The 18406-nt window shown below is 37.8% G+C and overlaps 1 protein-coding gene across 1 annotated transcript in view; it reads right to left on the reverse strand.

The window, feature by feature from the left end:
• Positions 1–9317, reverse strand: part of aatkb (apoptosis-associated tyrosine kinase b) — a 52966-nt gene extending 43649 nt beyond the window's left edge. Inside the window, exon 1 of the mRNA XM_082151607.1 lies at positions 8800–9317. Within this exon, the coding sequence (XP_082007733.1) occupies positions 8800–8881 (82 nt within the window). The 5' untranslated portion in view covers positions 8882–9317. The remainder of the gene's footprint in view (positions 1–8799) is intronic.
• Between the last annotated feature and the right edge of the window lie 9089 nt (positions 9318–18406).

Consider the following 18406-nt stretch of genomic DNA (forward strand, 5'->3'; position numbering starts at 1 on the left):
ATCTGATTTAGATTATACTGGAACATATGGCGGTGGAAACATGTCTGTGTAAAACTAAATTCAACTGGTATAGGTATCCTTGACCACTTATACCTGACCCTTGACTTCAAGGAAGAAATAAAACTTCAAGGAAGTGTATAATATATGGCTACTTTAAGTAGCTACCAGCACCAACATCCTCACTTGACCTCCTCATAAACTAAAGATCATAAATTGCCCAGGGTGACAGAGGTGATTCAGCATCCGGTGAATGAATGCTCCTGGCTAAGCCAATCAGAGTTAGATTGATGAGACCGAAATTATGGTATGGTGCGACATCTGTGTCACAAGTTGCTATGGAAATAGATCAAAAAGCATCTGCTGTGTAAACTCATCAGCGACGCTTCTGTCTTACACTCCATCACACACACAAATGCTGTGAGACAGAGCAATACTAATGGACACTTACATGTGCTTTCATTACAAATACACTGACACACATTAATCGCATGCAGCACATTACACTGGCTTCCAGGATGTAAAATGGCAGTTAGTAGACACATTTTTTAAGCATTAGATATGTTTGATAAATTGTTGTAATATAAAATTACCAAGCAGAAAAAGTAAGTGGTTTAAGGGTGATTTCACAGGTGTGGTTTGATTAAAATGATCTCTGGTGCGATTGCCCTGTTAGTGTGATTCATAAGTGTAAACCTCCTCTTCCAAACGAACAGAATGGTGCAGTTTGACTGAAATATGAACACAACATGGACCAAAGACATCTAAACAAATCCAAAAAGAGGATGTGATGTCATAAGATGTGACCCTGTGGCGACGGGACGTAACATCTCCCTTCCCTCCTTCAGAAAATGAGGGTTACATGTGTAACCAAGACATTCCATATCAGTCAGTCACGTTTGACGTTACGTCAGACATGATCTGACGAACTGGGATCCCTACCAAAGCGCCACTATTGCTGCCCCTTGCAGCGCTCCACGTAAGCCACCTGACCCCCCCGCACCTACTGGGGCAGAAGATGGGACAGGGCTTTACGCCCGGAGAAAGTTGATCCGCATGACCCATACAATGAGATTATTGGATAACACTGGGAAAGCATGCCTTTCCCTTCTGCTGGCCTCCATAACAGACAAAGAGCTGGTCTGAGGTCCTGAAGCTCTGCGTTCGGTCCATGTACAGGCGTAAAGCGCGGACAGAACAGAGCAAAGCTAGGGCTGGGTCTGCCTCCGTCTGTTTCACCACCTGGTCCCTGAAAGGAGTGGTGGGAACCTTGGGCAGGTATCCAGGCTGGGGTCTTAGGATAACGTGAGAGTTGGCCGGTCCGAATTACAGGCACGATTCGTTGACCGAAAATGCTTGCAGGTCCCCCACCCTCTTGATAGAAGCCAGCGCAGTCAGGAGCACTGTCTTCATTGACAGAATTCTCAGCTCAATTGACTGCAGCGGTTCGAATGGGGCTCTCTGTAATGGCGTAAGAACCAATGAGCAGATTATGCAGTAAGGGTTTTCCTGTATCTTATTCAATATCTGTCTGTATTCTACAAGATCCTTTGAGAAGGCCAGCAAAAGGAGAGAGAGCGAAGGATCGTAATGGATTTTATACTGAGTTTGCATATTAGCCTTGCTGCACTTCAACATGAAATGGGAGCAACGTAATGGCCTTTGTTTTTCTCCCCAGAGCTCTCCATGGTGCTGATACAGAAGTAAAGGGCATTAAAAGTCTGCTACATACAGAGCACCACGGTACCAAGATTTAAAACAAGGCCTTTCTTTATGTACAAATCATTTCATTTGTACACAATGTCATTTTTTACATGCTACTCCTACAGTCAAATGCCTCATCTCAACAGTATGCCCTTTCAGCATTTTGTTCTATTGAGCGAGTGATTTTGCTGTGCAATCCATCTGTATTTTCTGGGTCACTGCAGCCTGCAGTGAGTGTGACGGCGAGCAACTTCTCTCAACCAGACACTGAGGGCCATCAGCCCTTTACTGCTGTGATGTCAGGAGGTGGTTACAGGGGGTCATGACCCATCTAGAGGGATTCGTTTAATATGTTTGCAAAACAGCTGCCAGTTTCATCACTGAAGTATATAAGTTGTAGCATTATCTGCCTTAAACATAGATAACAGAAATAATCCCTTAAATACATAAGGGATTTGCAAAGCCCTCTTAATGTTCTGTGCATAGACTGTAAAAAATATGGACAAAGCGTCTGTGACGTCACCCATAGACTTTCTGAAGAACGGGTTTGAAGCCGTTTATGGGGGGTATGGGCGGCGCCATCTTGGAAAATCTTGGGAAATCCTAACCCCGCCCACCTTCTGACGCAGCGCGCGTCACTCGCTCGCTCTGCTACTTCGGTTATCTCTGTGTATATTTAGGCAACGAAATATGTTATAAAACACCATACTAACTCTTTTCGTTTTCATTTAAAGAAATCTTAAACATTATAGCCACACAAATGTGGTTCAGGCAACGCGTATTGATTATATTCACTGCACATAACGTTTGCCTATTTATAAAAAAACTAACAAAATATAAAACACAAACCTGCCTCTTTTCGTTTTAAATATAATATAAAAATATTAGACATAATTAAACATTATGGTCCAGGCAATATGTGCATTTGTACTAAACAACATATGTTGCAGTAAACAACATTACAGATCATATTCGTTGTATTAAAATTTAAAATGACAAAACTCAACCCAGTCTCTTTTTGTTAAATTTCAGTTTTTATCAATATTAGCTATTATAAAAGTATAAGTAAAAGGTACAAGAAGCTATACAAATAAAGCAAACAATTCTGTCAAACATACAAAGTCAGCGCTCGATCTAGTCTAGCCATACAATGGTAAAGTTAAATAGCTTATAAACTTATGAAACTTCCCCTCAGCCAAACCGATTGGCCAGGGAACAAATGATAGATTTACAAGACCAAAAATCGCCCGTTAGATATACACAAGACAAATTATATCTCATGTTTAACCACTACAGAGACGTCAGAGTCAGCGGCAAACGTCAGAACGACTAGCCGAGGAAAGGCTTTTCCAGGCGGGGTACATGAACGCCGAGCGCCCGGTCATCGCTGGATCTCACAACTGGATACAATTTTCATAAATCTTTATAAATAAACCACAGATTTGAGCTTTAAACAACTACATTCTCGCCTGAAAAACTCTTAAAACTACATTTCATGATACAGAAACAGTAGTATTATATGTCAACTGTATTAAAAAATGGCGCTTCTTATGTTGTCATTCTCCGTGGCGCTGCCTTGTCAGCTGTCAATCAAGCTGTCAATCAAAGTTAACCACGCCCTTATTGTCATACATTTTATATCTAAATACGATCTAAACTAACGAATTAGAAAAAAATTCACAGCCCTCAGGCACTCGGAACCTATCGAAAAATACAATAAAAGTCCATGGGACCAACCTGTAAAAACATGAATTTATGCTGTGAAAACGGACATTTTAACATGGGGGCTATGGACATTTGCTCCCTTTTGGGACCTCGCCCTAGCGGATTTTCGATGTATTGCAGTTTTTCGCACTTCCGGGTAGGCTTCATTTTTCAAATCAGAATGTTGCCGCTTGGTTCTGTGCATAAAAATGGCACTCAAAATTGTTTAGTGGGACGCCGCCTGCACATACATACAGTAGTTATTTATTTATTTGTGTATATATTAATTATATCGTTTTTTTTCCTGCTATGATTATACTGCATCTCATAAAAAAATAAAATAAAAAAAACTTGGGTACTTCAGTGCTGTTCTAGGTCACCATCCTCCTTTTCTCTTACACTGAATAGCTCCACTCAGGGCACTATTGCAGGTCCCTGAAATAGTCTTACATTTGGCCTTGTTTTCTCAAAGATTTGATAATATAGTTTGATAGTGCAGGAAAAGCATTCAAATTTACAGGCAACACACACACACACACACACACACACGCAAAGATTAGAAAACTCTTCATTGAGTCCGAGTCAAAGCAAACATATACCTCTTATTTTTAATTACCATTTGAAATATTGTGTTGCACTGGACTGGCATAGACTGTCAACTGTTGGGTGCAATCATATCAATTATGATGATTCTTAATCAAAGAGTTCAAAATAAAAAGCAAGAAAATAGTATCATTCAGACTCCATCATGCAGGAGTGACATCTATTAATGAGTGCCATTTTTCGGGGGGAGGGAGGGGGGCAGCCCTTTTCTAACTGCTCTAGTCTCTTGCTTTCAATCAGGATCGATTATCTTCCACCATCTCCTGCACTCCGAAATACTCCTATTTCCTCACTCCAAAAACACACGCAGACACACGAGTTCACATGCTCAAAGTAGTTCTGCAGCATTGCCACAGGCCATTAGCAACCATCATGAGAGCTTGTTTGTAACTGAACCTGAAGGAACAAATGACTGAGCTTGGAGCCAACGAGTAGGTGTGGAGAGCTTTATTTAAAATAGAACTGATGAGAGCAAATGAAAGCTTGGTAAAGCATGTGGACACCCCCTTATAATTAACAGCTTTGGCTTTTTCAGCTACATGCATAACTAACAGGTACATAAAATCAAGCAAACAGCCAAGCAATATCCTTAAACCAACATTTTGAGAAAAATTAGGCATACATCTTGTGTTTCAGCAACACAACGCACTTCTGCACAAAGCCCAGACCTGAATTCTGAACACCTGAGGGGAATTTGCCGAATTTTATTCAGCAAGAATGCATTAAATTGATTTTAAATACATTTTCAAATAAATGCTGTTCTTTTGAACTTTTTAGTCAAAGAATCCTTTAAAAAAATAATGTTTCCACACAAATAGTAAGCAGCAGAACTGTTTTCAACACTGATAATAATAAGAAATGTTTCTTAAGCAGCAAATCAGCATATTAAAATCATGTGACACTGAAGACTGGAGTAATGATGCTGGAAATTCAGCTTTGCCATCACAAGAATAAATTACATGTTAAGACATATTAAATGAGACAAAAGTTATTTTTAATTGTAAAAATATTTTTTACCGTATTCTTGATCAAATAAATGCAGTCTTGTACGGCATAAGAGACTTCTTTCAAGAACATTCTGTACCAAATAATTAAGTAAACCTGAAATAAATCAAAGCTGCATTTACAGTAAAGCAAAGCGCCACGCACCACCCACTGACCTATCCCAACTTGTTTACATTACACCCGAAGCCATTTCACCATCACTTGAGCATCCTGTATCAGCTACGTCTTTCATAAACACAATTGAGCACAAATAAGCCTCTCTTCTCAATCTCAGCCACATTCTAAACACTCTTTCGGACGGTTTGAGGAATTTGTCGATGTTCACAAAATCTCATTATGGTCAATGTCAAATTTCACCTTTTCTCCACTAGCACATATCAACTTGCATATAATCTACTATAATCCATTGTAACGTTTTCTTACCGATCCTTCTGTCTCTGGTCAGGGAAATAAACACTGGCAGGGAATAAACAGCAATAGGTCTTTCAGGAAGAGCCCAGTGCTACAGGACAGTCTGATTGTCTGGCGGTCAGGAAACATGAGCTCTGGAGGCTGGCATGGGATGGCCGCCAACACCACCAGCAATTACCCAACAAACACTGCTTCCAGAAAGATGATGTCATCATTACAATAGCCAAGCCTCTCCATCGTTTCAGTTTTTATATTACTGATAAGTCGTAGTAAATCTCAACATACTCTCAGGAACAACTGTCCAACTAAAGCCATGCTGTTTTATTTTTTAAATCATGGTAGCATTCTTAACAGCCACTTATTTTAGAATCCATTAAGAAGATCTAGCAGTAATGATGCTCGGCGCTGCATCATCATGATTCATGGTCAAAACTGGTGACTTACTTAGTCATTGTGAGTCATTCACCTTCTAGTAAAACACCTAAAATGCCAATGATGGGGTGAAAGAAGACTTCTTCCCAGATTTTGTCCTTAAATTTCAGACTGCAGTGTGACAGCATATACATTTTTAACTCCCTTTTCGGTCATTTTTTATATATTTTTTTATGTTTTTATTTATTTATTATTTGGCACTTGCTATGTGAACACAAAAAATATATCCTGTACATGATTCAAAAAGGTTAAGTGGTCCTGAAAAAAGTCACATTTGTACTGTTCACATTGGAAACGAATGGGAAGCTAATTTCATCTAGTGGAAATGTTTGGTACTGCGCCCAAACTAAATCTTACCGAAAGGTCACTTTTTAAAAATTGTGGCTTTGATTTTCCAACAGTTTTAGAGTAAGACTTCTTTTGGAAAATATAAATTTTTATGAAATTTTCATACTAATAAACTTAACCTTCTATGACTCTTTTAGTTTCACTTTTTAAACTTTCAATTCAGCAATAATCTGCCAAGTTTCTTCTTTAAAAATAGACCAAAAATAGACCAAACTTTAGTCTGTGATCCAAATCATTCAAGATTTATAATGTTTAAGTTACGGAAATAAAATGTTCAGGTCTATATTCAAAAAATGATTAACAGGTAATAAATGGATCATAACGATTCATTTTTTGACCGCTACGTGAGGAGCACCAGAGGCTTAACACAAAAAAGCATTACATTTATTGTAAAGACAGATAGTCTACAAGTACGGTATGTCGCAAAGATTCAATACGAATGAATCAATTTGAATCAGTACCCTGGTCTAAAATAAGCAGGACTACGAGAGCAGATTTTTTTTCCTTTATCTCCCTCTAATCATTCCTAGCCTCTCCAGAATGAGTCCTGCTTCCATTCATCACTTTGACAGATAGAGCTTGTCCCCCTTCTTCATCACCATTGACGGACATAATTAAATGCGGAGGAGGGGAAGAGGTCTGCGACTCCAAATTGAAAATGTAAAATTGTAAAACATGTAAATTCCAATTTGTGAAAGTTAATATGGAGACTTTGAAGGATACTGGAAAAGGGGTTTGATAGAGTTAAGAATAGCACATCTCATAAAAGGTACTGTAAAAAAAAAAAAAAAAAGAGAAATGGAATCACTCCGGATCTGCAGACCATTTTGGTAACCATAGGAACCATGTGAGGAGGCAACAAGCCTAGTCCTAATATAGAAGGGAGGGAATACCATTCACCATTGGCAACAACCCACATGATGGCTCATTTTCACACAATAGGGAGGCTTTAAAGAGGTAGCTCACCCCAAAATTGCATCATTTACATGACCTCATGTTGTTCCAAACCCATATGCTGTTGTTTTTTAATCCAGTGAAATGCAAAGAAATAGCTTTGTGTGGAGAACAAATATGGTGCCTTTAGATGCGTCAGATTGGACGTCAATGACATGAAATGTCTCGGGACCGAACAACATTGATGTCCAACCTTATCCTATGCCTCTACAGACAGTAATTGATTTGACAGCAAATGGAGGGCAAGATTTTCCAGCAAATTATTATTTATTTTTTTTGGTTTGTTTCTCACAAAACTATTGAATGGTTTCAGGAGACTTGGATTATAATGCACCTCTCATATGATGCTTTTTTTGTTTCATGGACAACATCTTTTTCCAAAGATTCTTTATAAATAAATCAAATAAATAAAGGTTTGGGACAACATCAGGGTTTGTAGAGGAGCTTCATTGAGTGCCAGCTAAGAATTTATTTACAGATATTATTATTATGTATTTTATTTCAATTAAAAAAGCAGTGTGAAAACAAGTAAAGTGCGTAATTGTTAAAGCGGGACACTTAAGGATGATTAGCATTTACCCTCATCTGCACTGTATATCTGCACTGTATATTTTTACATTACAATTAAGCAATAACTTAATATTAACTTTCTCATCTGAAGCAACTAAAGTGTGTAAATAAAAAAAATAACAGAGTGTTTGGCATGGTAATGGAAATTGGACAATGTTAATATGTTTGGTCTTGGTGTAATAGATCTGCTGCTGCTGTTGATTATTGCTGCTGCTGCAGAGCTAGTACTTGCTACTGCCAATATACAGTATGAACGACCGCTGCTGTGTGCAAGTAAGACATGCTGCTGTAATATATATTATGAATAACCCATAGCAGATATATATACATGTGGAGCTGCATGGGGAAGGGGGAGGGTTTCTGAAAGTGTGCTGCAACTGCTACAGAAAAAGCTGACCAGTGTCCTGCAGAGATGCTTCATGCACATCTTTAATTGTATGTAAGTGTAATTTTAAATATGATTCTATATCAGTGTGTAGGCTACTTGTCTAAAACAACCCATCAATTCCATTATCTGACCTTGTCATGACACAAAGATTACTCTTCCCCATTATCAGTCATCATATTCTTAATTTCACTCACACTACACACACACACAAACAAACACATACACACACACACACACACACACACACACACACACACACCTTCCTTGAGGTTGATAGTGCCCTGCTTGTTCAATCAGAATTGGCTACCTGTGCATCAATCTCCCAGTCTTACACCTCCACCTCTGGCATGTGAATCAGTGGACGTGCTGGGAGACAAATTGAGTAATTTTGTTTGCCTTCGCCTATATGGCTTATTCTCTGAAATAAGTATACAACTTAGTATACAATACGATCATTCAAAATCAATGACATTCTCAGATTACGAGTTTTCAGTGTACAACTGCAATGAACATTCATTCAAAACGCTTCTTTTAGAAGATCTCATTCTAGCAGCCCTTCATAAGCTGCTGAGACGAGCATTTTGCGCATCTCCACAGAAACGGGTTTTACAGAATGCAATGTGGTAGGCTAGAAGTACAAAACGTAGTTACATTAATGCAACAAACATAAAAAAAAAGCCTACCTGAGTCAAAATGAGAGCTCAGCGCAAAACTAGGGTTGAAAAACGACGCAGACATGATCAGCAGTGTTACAGTGCCTAACATGCTGAAGATAACGTGCAAGTCCAGCAACGATGTCTCTGATGTTAAAATAAAGAGTTTATTTTCTGGTCGAACAGGTCATTCCCTCGCTCCTCCATGTTATAGAGCTAGAATAGGGGAATAGCCGGACAAATCCACTGGGTATGCAGTCCATTATAGATGTCTTTCATCGCAAGCCATTGCCGTGTTCATTTGAATCTTCTCTGGTCATTTTCAAGGAGAGGGTCTCTGCGGTTGCTTCTTCTGCTTCTCTGCACCAAACAACGCGCGCGCGCGCCCTGTGGTTGTGGAGCATTCCTTTATGTGTCCGACTGGAGAAGAAAACCCGAGACAAATTCGGGCATTCGTTTCCTTCGAATGTTTTGGGTCCAATTGAGCTGTTTGTTAATAAGCCTGGTGGGAGCTGTTCAGTGCTGAAAGACACAGCGCCATCTTGCTAATAGCGATACCTGACTGATTCTGCGGGAATCCGCGGAGGGGAGGAGATTGCGCCACATGAGCACAGCTGTGACTGACGCTAATATTTAACGTACACGATCAAAATTGGCTAGACTAGAGTGTCGAAATTGTTATTTTTTTGGTACATTACAATTCGCGGAACTGTTTTATGGTTCACAACTTTTATGTTGATGAGTGGAAACAGCTGGAGTCTTGCATAATTGCTTATTATGGCACGTATCTTCGACTTAGAACTCTGATTGGATGAACTACTTTAAAAATGAATAGAAATGTGCCCTTGAAAAGAACAACAGAGATCTATGAAAGAGCAAAGGCACAGGGTCTTAAACTAAGTATAGCACAAGATAAAATACTTTCTCATCAAAGTAAATATACTTCAGCAGTCCAGTAGGATTTGCCTTCAAAGAACAGTTCCCAAATCTAAAGACTAATGAACACATATGCCCTTACACTTTGTTTCGTTGTCCTAAATGGAAGCTGGTTCAGAGGCTAGAGTCAAAATGTCAAGCATTCTGTTTGTCTGAGACAACATGCACTGTCAGGGTTGCCATGGAAACACTGTGAATAGCGAGCGTGTTCATATAGCGCTGAGATGAATGTTAAAAGCACCTTTTTCTCTTCTCTCTCACATATTTCTCTAACTCAGACGCCCTGCTGAAATATGCCTCTGCCTGCAGGTGAAAAACAGAAACTTTTATATTTGTTGGTTGCTTTTCCTTCACCAGCAAATTCCATAAAAAAAAAAAAAAATAAAAAAAAAATGGTTTTCAATTAATAATAAATACATATAAGTCCATTAAAAGTTTGGAGTTAGTAAGATGAATAATAGTTTTATTCAGTAAGGATGCATTAAATTGTTAAGTAAAGACAGATTTCCATTTAAAATAAATACTGTTCTTTTAAACTTGTATCACCGTTTTACACAAAAATATTGTGCAGCATAACAATTTTTAACATTGATAATAGTAAAAATGTTTCTTGAGGAGCAAATCATCATATTAGAATGATTCCGGAAGAATCATGTGACACTAAAGACTGGATATAATGTAATGGTGCTGAAAATTTTGCTTTGCCATCACAGGAATACAATACATTTAAAAAAATATATTAAAATAGGAACCAGATATCAAATTGTAATATTATTTCATGATATTACTGCTTTTACTGTATTTGTGATCAAATAAATGCTGCCTTGATGAGCATAAGATAAGCTACTTCTTTACTCAACAGAAAAAATCTTGCTGACACCAAACTTTTAAACAATAGTGTACAAACACATTTGAAAAAATTAATTTCAAGCATCTGGGCATTTAGATAAAAAAAAGTTTTAAGATCATGAAAGCTGATGATGTACAAATGCATAGCACATTTAAAAATAATCATTCTGGCTAAGAGTGCATTGGATCTGAAACACAACCTCTTAAAGGCTGCTCAGACAGGAGACTTTAGCTCCAAAATTAGATTAGTTACTGGCTAGACACATTGAGTGAGAAATTTGGAGTGTATAAGTGGGACAGGGACTGAAGGAAAGAGGATGTAGTTCATCCACAACAGATTTATCAGGTATAAAACATACTAAAGCATTAGACTACATGGAATCATGAACATTTTAGCTCTACTTACATGACCTCTGGGACTTGGTTCAGAATTACATGTAAATAATGTCAAACAGGGGGAATAGAACAGATGTTTCTTAATTGATCTGAGAGTCCAGCATGGTCTTAAATATCCAGAGTAGACTAAATAGCCTCAACCAACAACAAATGCCCTCAGAAGTTAAGCCTCCACCAGGGAGCCATAATCCCAGAATAACGTTAATATCAAATAATTAGACTTGAGCTCAAATAATTAAACACAAAATTACCCTCCTCTGAACCATCCACACAAATGGAAGGGCTTGACCCTTGGGATAGTTCACCCAAAATGAAAATTGTGTAATTTCTTACTCATCCTCAAGTTGTTTCAAACCTGTATGAGTTTATTTCTTTGGTTGAACACAAAATAAGATATTTTAAAGAATGTTGGTAACCAGACAGTTAATTGACGGCACCCATTGATTTCCATAAGAAAAACAAATACTATGGAAGTCAATGGGTGCCGTCAACCTTCTGGTTACCAACATTCTTTAAAATACCTTATTTTGCATTCAACAGAAGAAAGATACTCATACAGGTTTGGAACAACATGAAGGTGAGTAAATGATGACTATCCCTTTAACACAACAGTCAAATACATTTGCACACCAACTTGAGCGTATAGTGTCCTTCACTAACACTGGCAGGCTTGGTAAATATTAGAAAAACAAGCTGCGTAAAAAAATCTCTATCACCTTGGTGTTTTATTTAATACTATGGTACTTTGATATAGCCTATGCTGTATGATATCATGGGATTTCCACAGTACTCTAAGATACTTTAAAGAAGTACCAACAAATTATAATTTCCAAAAATCATGACACTGCCATGGTTCATACCTAGGAAAACAAGGGTATTTCCACTGTCCCCCTTCTTTTTCTATTTTCTAGTTAGTATAAAAGTAGTGGTTTAGAATACTAACTACATGACATAAAATATATTTACAGAAAATGATTCAACATTCATAATCCTAAACAGACCGCGATTCCTAGAAAATAGGACTCGATTTTAGGGGCTTGTGGTGATTAGAATAGTATTAAGAAAAAGTGATTTTATTTATTTATTTATTTAGTGCTGTTATTACTGTAGAAGAAAGTCTGAAAGGGAAGGACTGATTTGCCTTGAGTACAGCCAAACTTGTAATAATTGACTCTCACAAACATCTGTCCATTATGTGAGACTAGTGCATTATCTGACATTTGAAAGGAAAGAAGGACACGAATAGGTACTTCCAGACACCATTATTGCAAAATTGCAAGAGCGCATGCAATAATTTCTATACAGAAGCCAATATGTGGTGATATTTTCTATCAAAAGAGCTCTCAAGATGTATATCATTCAAGGCATTTGAAATTCTGTACTGCTGGAGTTCTCAGATATAAATCATGAGGTTTGAAAGCATCTCTGAGAATCTCTGGTGTGCTCAAGACCATCTGAGCAAAGCTGAATTTGATCTGTGATCTTCCGCAGATTAAAGCTTCTTCCCTCTCAAAGAGAATATCAGCAGGAGGAAAATCATTACATGAGCTTCAATGAACACACACATGCAATAAAAAGAGGACCTATTATGCTTTTCAACTTTCTTTAGTGTGTAATGTTGCTGTTTGAGCGTGAAAAAGGTCTGCAAATTTGCAAAGCACAAAGTCCAATCCAAAGGAATTTATTCTCTAAATAATTCCTGCCGAAGGCATACTCAAAAGAAAGGGACGAGGTCTGGTTAGTGTCTTGAAACTTGCGGTTATGGTAAGGGATATGACATTTTCGAAACACGTTCGAAGTGGCTGACCAATCACAACACACTACTAGTTCAGCCGACCAATCAGAACATACTTTGCTTTTCAGAAGGAGGGGCTTCACAGTAGTTTTTGTGGTTAACGTTTTATTTATTTATTATTATTATAAGAATATTATAATTATAAAATTCTGTTAATTCTACCAATCAGAGAGTCGAAACCCTGCAAAAAGCATCATACAAGCTCTTTAGCTCTGCCCACTCCCACGAAGCAACGCAAATGACGTAATCGAGACGGTCTCCATATACGCTCTCAAAATACTTACATATTTGCATATATATGCATATTTTGCAATAAATGTAACTATATTTACTGTATATATCACAAAGCTTCATGGGACTGTGGTTCTTTCTATCACTAAAGTCGTTAAGTTAAGTAAGTACAAAGTCTTGTTTGTGTTTTTGTCTGATTTTCAAATACTTTTTTTGCTTCAAATTAAAGTTTGTAATGTTGATTTACCTCTGGGTGGCATGGTTCATGGCTTATAACGCTTTAAAGGTACACTGTGGGTTTTTTTATGTATTTTGTTAGCTAAAATCAATGTCTTTATTCATAAATATGTCCTCATTGGTGTAAAATTACCTCTGCCAATGATCTGACTTATCCTCGTAAGTGAAGAATTTCTTTCTTTATTTACATGGGACAGGTAAGTCCATGGAGGCTTCCATGTCGTTCCGCCATCTTGAAAAACTATAATAGAGAGGGACAAAAAGCACTAGAGAAGGAAGTCCACAGGATATGGAATCCTCGTCGCCAAAAAAGCAACAAAAAAAAATATTTAAAAGGAAACGTGACCGGCGAATAAAAAAAACATGGGTAAATATGGGGATAGCTTTTCCCAGGTGGAAAGAGCTAATGAAGGAGAAAGAATTTGAAAGGGACGCTGAAGTTGCCTGCTTTCTTCTTGACAGGTAAGTCAATGTTACGGTCTAAATTACAAGCTTTTTTTCATTGCTTGGTTGTGTAATTCACTATATAGGCAGCATAACAGAAGAACGTGTATTGTTAAACTCAAAGTGCTATTGGAAGACATGTTTTCATAGCTTCTTGGTACATAACCGCTACCGTAGTTGTAACAGGCATTTGAAAAAGCGAGGCGCTAGAGAGCACTATTCGTTTGAATACAAAATACGCTAGATGGGAGAAATTCCTACACAGTGTACCATTAACAAATACTTCTTTTTTTTTTTTTTCTATTGGAGAAATTCGTGGAAAAAATACTTCCGGGACCAACACCGCTGAAAAAGTGGGTGGGCACTGTTGCACTCTAGCCCGAAACTAAACAGAGCGTTTCTTACAGACTGGGAAGGGAGGTGCAGCAATAATGTAAAATATATGAAAAACGATGTGCTTTTTAAACATTCAAGAATGAAAACCTGTTCTAGTAGACCCCAAAAACAAAATAAAGACTTTTTTTTGTCTTTGACAAAATTTTTGTCTTTAAAGTGCATAATATGGCCTCTTTAAAATCAGTTTTGATGGTACCACATGATGTGTGATTAAATTGCATATTATGACAGCTATGAAAAATACAGTGTATTTTCATTATGAGGCATAAATACATTTCTAAAAGGAGAAATTTCATTTCTTTCAGGATGCATCTTCGTGTTGTGAATCATAACAGCTTACATAATAAATTGCCATGTCTTAGGATGCTTAATTTAAACCAGAAAGCCCCCCCCCCCCCCCCTCCCCCCGAGTCTTCTTTAGCCTTTTCCCCCATTTGTCATCTTCCCTCTTCTGCTCTGATCCACTTGGCTGTGTGGCAAACAGCCATCTAACTCAATTATATGCTTCTTCCTTAACCGACTGCAACAGCCAACCAAAAGCTGGACACACAGTAAAGCGATTATACACAGGTTTATAACCTCACGGTGTGTGTGTGTGTGTGTGAACAGCTATCATAGTTGTCATTTCTGAAGTCTAGAGCCGTAGGCGAAACGTGAGAGAGCAAAACACATCCACAAAATTAGCTCGATTTGTGTTTGCACAGCCAGTTCTTGTGCTCTGCCATGTCAATTCTATTAAGAGACTGAGATAATTCAACTTCTGAATGTGAGGGGGAAACAATAGGAATCATCTGAAGGCTAATATATGCATGTTACAGCTTATGGTTCTATTTTGTAATTCACATTGCACAACACCACGAATATGACAAAGAATAAGGTTCTTCATTCTTCATAACAGGCTATAAATAGCTGGTGAAATAATTTACTGCTTATTTTAGGCCTATTTCCTTGACAAATAACAGCTGCCATCAAATTAACTTCAGGCCAAAAATAGAGAAATGCTGGTGATGTACAATTAAGATACAGAAAGGAGATAAATGATGACAGATGATCAAAGTACAGTCTGTAATTGTAGGTTGTTGGTGGTGAAACAAGAACAATAATGCTGTTAATATATATCATGTTTCCAACCAGGTTTTTTAAGGTCACACTTTTGCTTAATTCGCATAAGTTACATTGCCAGTTCATGGCTTTAGGGAAGTAAGATGGTGCCTCTCTGAAGGGCCATAGACACAAGAATTCATTCCCCTCATTAGTCAAATGGTGAGAGTTAATGGTCATTACAAGTATTAAAATATCCTGCCAGCACTCATTTATACATGATAACATCTTCGCCTCAGTCATTATTACTGAGGGTTTTATGCTTACACAAAGCATGTAGAGAGCACACAAAAAAAAAATGGTTCTTCAGGGGTTCTTTGCGGTGGTTAAGGTGCTATATAGCACCACTACCATTTAAAGAACCTGTTAAGCCCAGTTTGGTTCTTCAGCGTTTTTTTAGCGGTTCTTTGGGGTGGTTAAGGTGCTATATGGCACCTCTTATGGTTCTACATAGCACCATTTGACAAAGGTAGGTGCTATATGGCACTTAAAGTGGTTCCCCTATGATTACAAGCCAATGAACCACTTTTAGTGCTATTTAGCACCATTTTTGTTTAGAGTGAGGGTTACTGGAGCTAACATGTTGTTCTACAGACACTTCCAAATGATTTCCAGCTGACACTACAGCAGATTACTTTAGACTGCAGATGAAGTTGCCCTGGGTGTGATGGTGAATCTAAGTGAAAAAGACATTGATCAAATTCCCCATGCTGAGGCAACAAGGGTGATAATTCACTACATTATAACTTATAAGTATGTAGAAGGTTGTGCTACATAAAATGCTTTCTAATGTAACTGATAAAATGCTGTGGATATTTTTTGTATCTACATAAATTAAGTTATTTAAGTTAAAATTCTGTTTATTTTGGACCCAATATAGTCTCGTGGGCAGATCTGCGAGTTACCACTTAAAAATAATCAGTACTACATTTTGTTTTAAAATAATATTAATAAAATATATTTAGTTGCTTTTAAGAGGTTACTACAGATTTTTTCCAAAATTTTTAGACGAGACTCTATTTTTAGTTGACTCCTTGCATGCTCAGGAATACAGGAGCATCATATTAAAAAACAACAATCCCAAAAAATCTTGAAAAGTTTTTTTTTTTTTTTTTTAGTTATGAAATGGAGACTTTTTCTCCTTCATCAGAAAATTACAGTAGGCTTCTGGAGTTCATGACAGAGTTTAAAGTCACTATGAATCAAAATGGACCTTTTTTTTTTATGGAATATTGCAGTTATTGTTTTCTTTTTTTTCTTTTTTCTTATCATGTTCCCACATAATATTTATTCCCTAGTTTTTTTTTTTACAATTTTGCAGACATATAAAAGGTATTACATCAATTACAAAATGAGACAAGATGTCTGGTAAAAAAAACAAGAAACAAAACAAGTCCATACCGGGGGGTAATCGAGCTCTCGGATAGCGTACCACCCCCGGGAGCCGCCATTGGCTAACAAGCCATCACCTGCTGTTAGCATTCCATTGACTCCCATTCATTTTGGCGTCACTTTGACAGCGAATAACTTTACATCTGAGGCATTTAAAGACTCCATTTGTCCATTGTTTATTTATAAAGAAACACGACAATGTATAAAAGGCTCCATTACCTTGTATCTTACGTTATGGCCCCGTAGAAGCAGTTTTTGTAAAAATAGGCTAACGATTGCGTCATAACCACGCGACTCTCTGGAAATTACCGTATAGACAGGAGGAGAAGCTCGCAGTCAATCGGCTCTGCAAGATTCGGAATGACTAACATTCTCATACTAAAAGCCAAAAAGACTTCAATTTTGATTTCATGACGACTAAGATGTGATGCTTTTTCAAACTAGGATTTTCTCAGATTGTGCAACATATATCGAGTTACAACAGTTTTTTTAGTAAGTTTAGGTTAGGTTAGTTATTTTTAGTCTTCAATAAACACTTTCTACTGCTTGTCTACATCATATAGGCCTAGTACATAAACACAAGCTTAACAGACATTGTAACACATTGCACACACGAACAAGATAAACCATAACAAACAATTCTCTCTTTTTTAAAGTGTGCTCACAACTTTTTCAAATAGGAAGGGAATGATTCAGCTACTAGAAGACTTACAACTGTCATCAAGCTCATGGGGAAACCTATGGGGTCGCTGTGTCCAGTTTATATACCGGGGGTATATACTGTATACCGGGGGTTTATATACCGGGGGTGGTCTAAAGGGGTTTAGACACTTTAGACACTGTGGCTCCATTAAAATCCAGGCAGCCTAAAACTAAATCTGAGCCCTGGCTAAATCACATGACTCATGCTGCCAGACGTGAGTGCCGTAGAGCTGAGCGCAAGTGGAAGAAGGACAAACTGCAGGTGTCTCTTCAAATGTTAAGGGATTGCTGGCGTCATTACCAGGAAACTAAAAGAAAACATTTCTCAGATATTATTCTGGCAAATTGTCACAAGCCTCGTGTTTTGTTTAACACCATTGACTCACTTTTAAATGCCCCGCAGAATGCTTGTATGGAGGCATCCCCTGCTTTGTGTGAAAATTTCCTTTGCTTTTTTATTGATAAGGTCACTTCTATTAGGTCTCAAATTGCACCTTCAGCTTCAGACCCTTCAATCTCTGTCCCCTGCTCGGCTGTCTTTGATCATTTTGAGCCGGTGACTTTTTGTTTTTTAGAGGAGGTTGTTGGTCACTTGAAGCCCTCGGGTTCTCCAAATGATGCTGTCCCCCCTCGACTATTTAAGGAGGTTTTCCCCACTGTAGGACCATCTGTTGTTGCAGTTATAAATAGTAGTCTGACCTCGGGTGTGGTCCCTGAAATTTTAAAACATGCAGTAGTTCAACCTCTGATTAAAAAACCTGCTTTAGATCCGTCAGTTCTTGCTAATTTCAGGCCTATTTCCAAATTTCCTTTCCTTTCAAAAATCCTGGAGAAGATTGTGCACAGTCAATTATTGGCCTTTTTGGAAGAACATAATATACTAGAGGTTTTCCAGTCCGGTTTTAAAACCTTGCACAGCACCGAAACCGCTCTTTTAAGAGTTTTTAATGATATATTTTTAGCTACTGACTCTGGTGACTGTATTATCCTTGTGCTTTTAGATCTAACTGCTGCATTTGACACAGTGGATCATGAAATATTGATTTCACGTTTAAGGCAGTGGGTGGGCATCAGTGGCATAGCACTGGAGTGGTTTAGGTCATACTTAGCGGATCGAACTTTTTGTGTTAGCTTAGGTGACTCTGTATCCTCCTCTGC

This window comes from Leuciscus leuciscus (genome assembly GCF_965113295.1).
Source record: "Leuciscus leuciscus genome assembly, chromosome: 21".
Classification (NCBI taxonomy): Eukaryota; Metazoa; Chordata; class Actinopteri; order Cypriniformes; family Leuciscidae; genus Leuciscus; species Leuciscus leuciscus.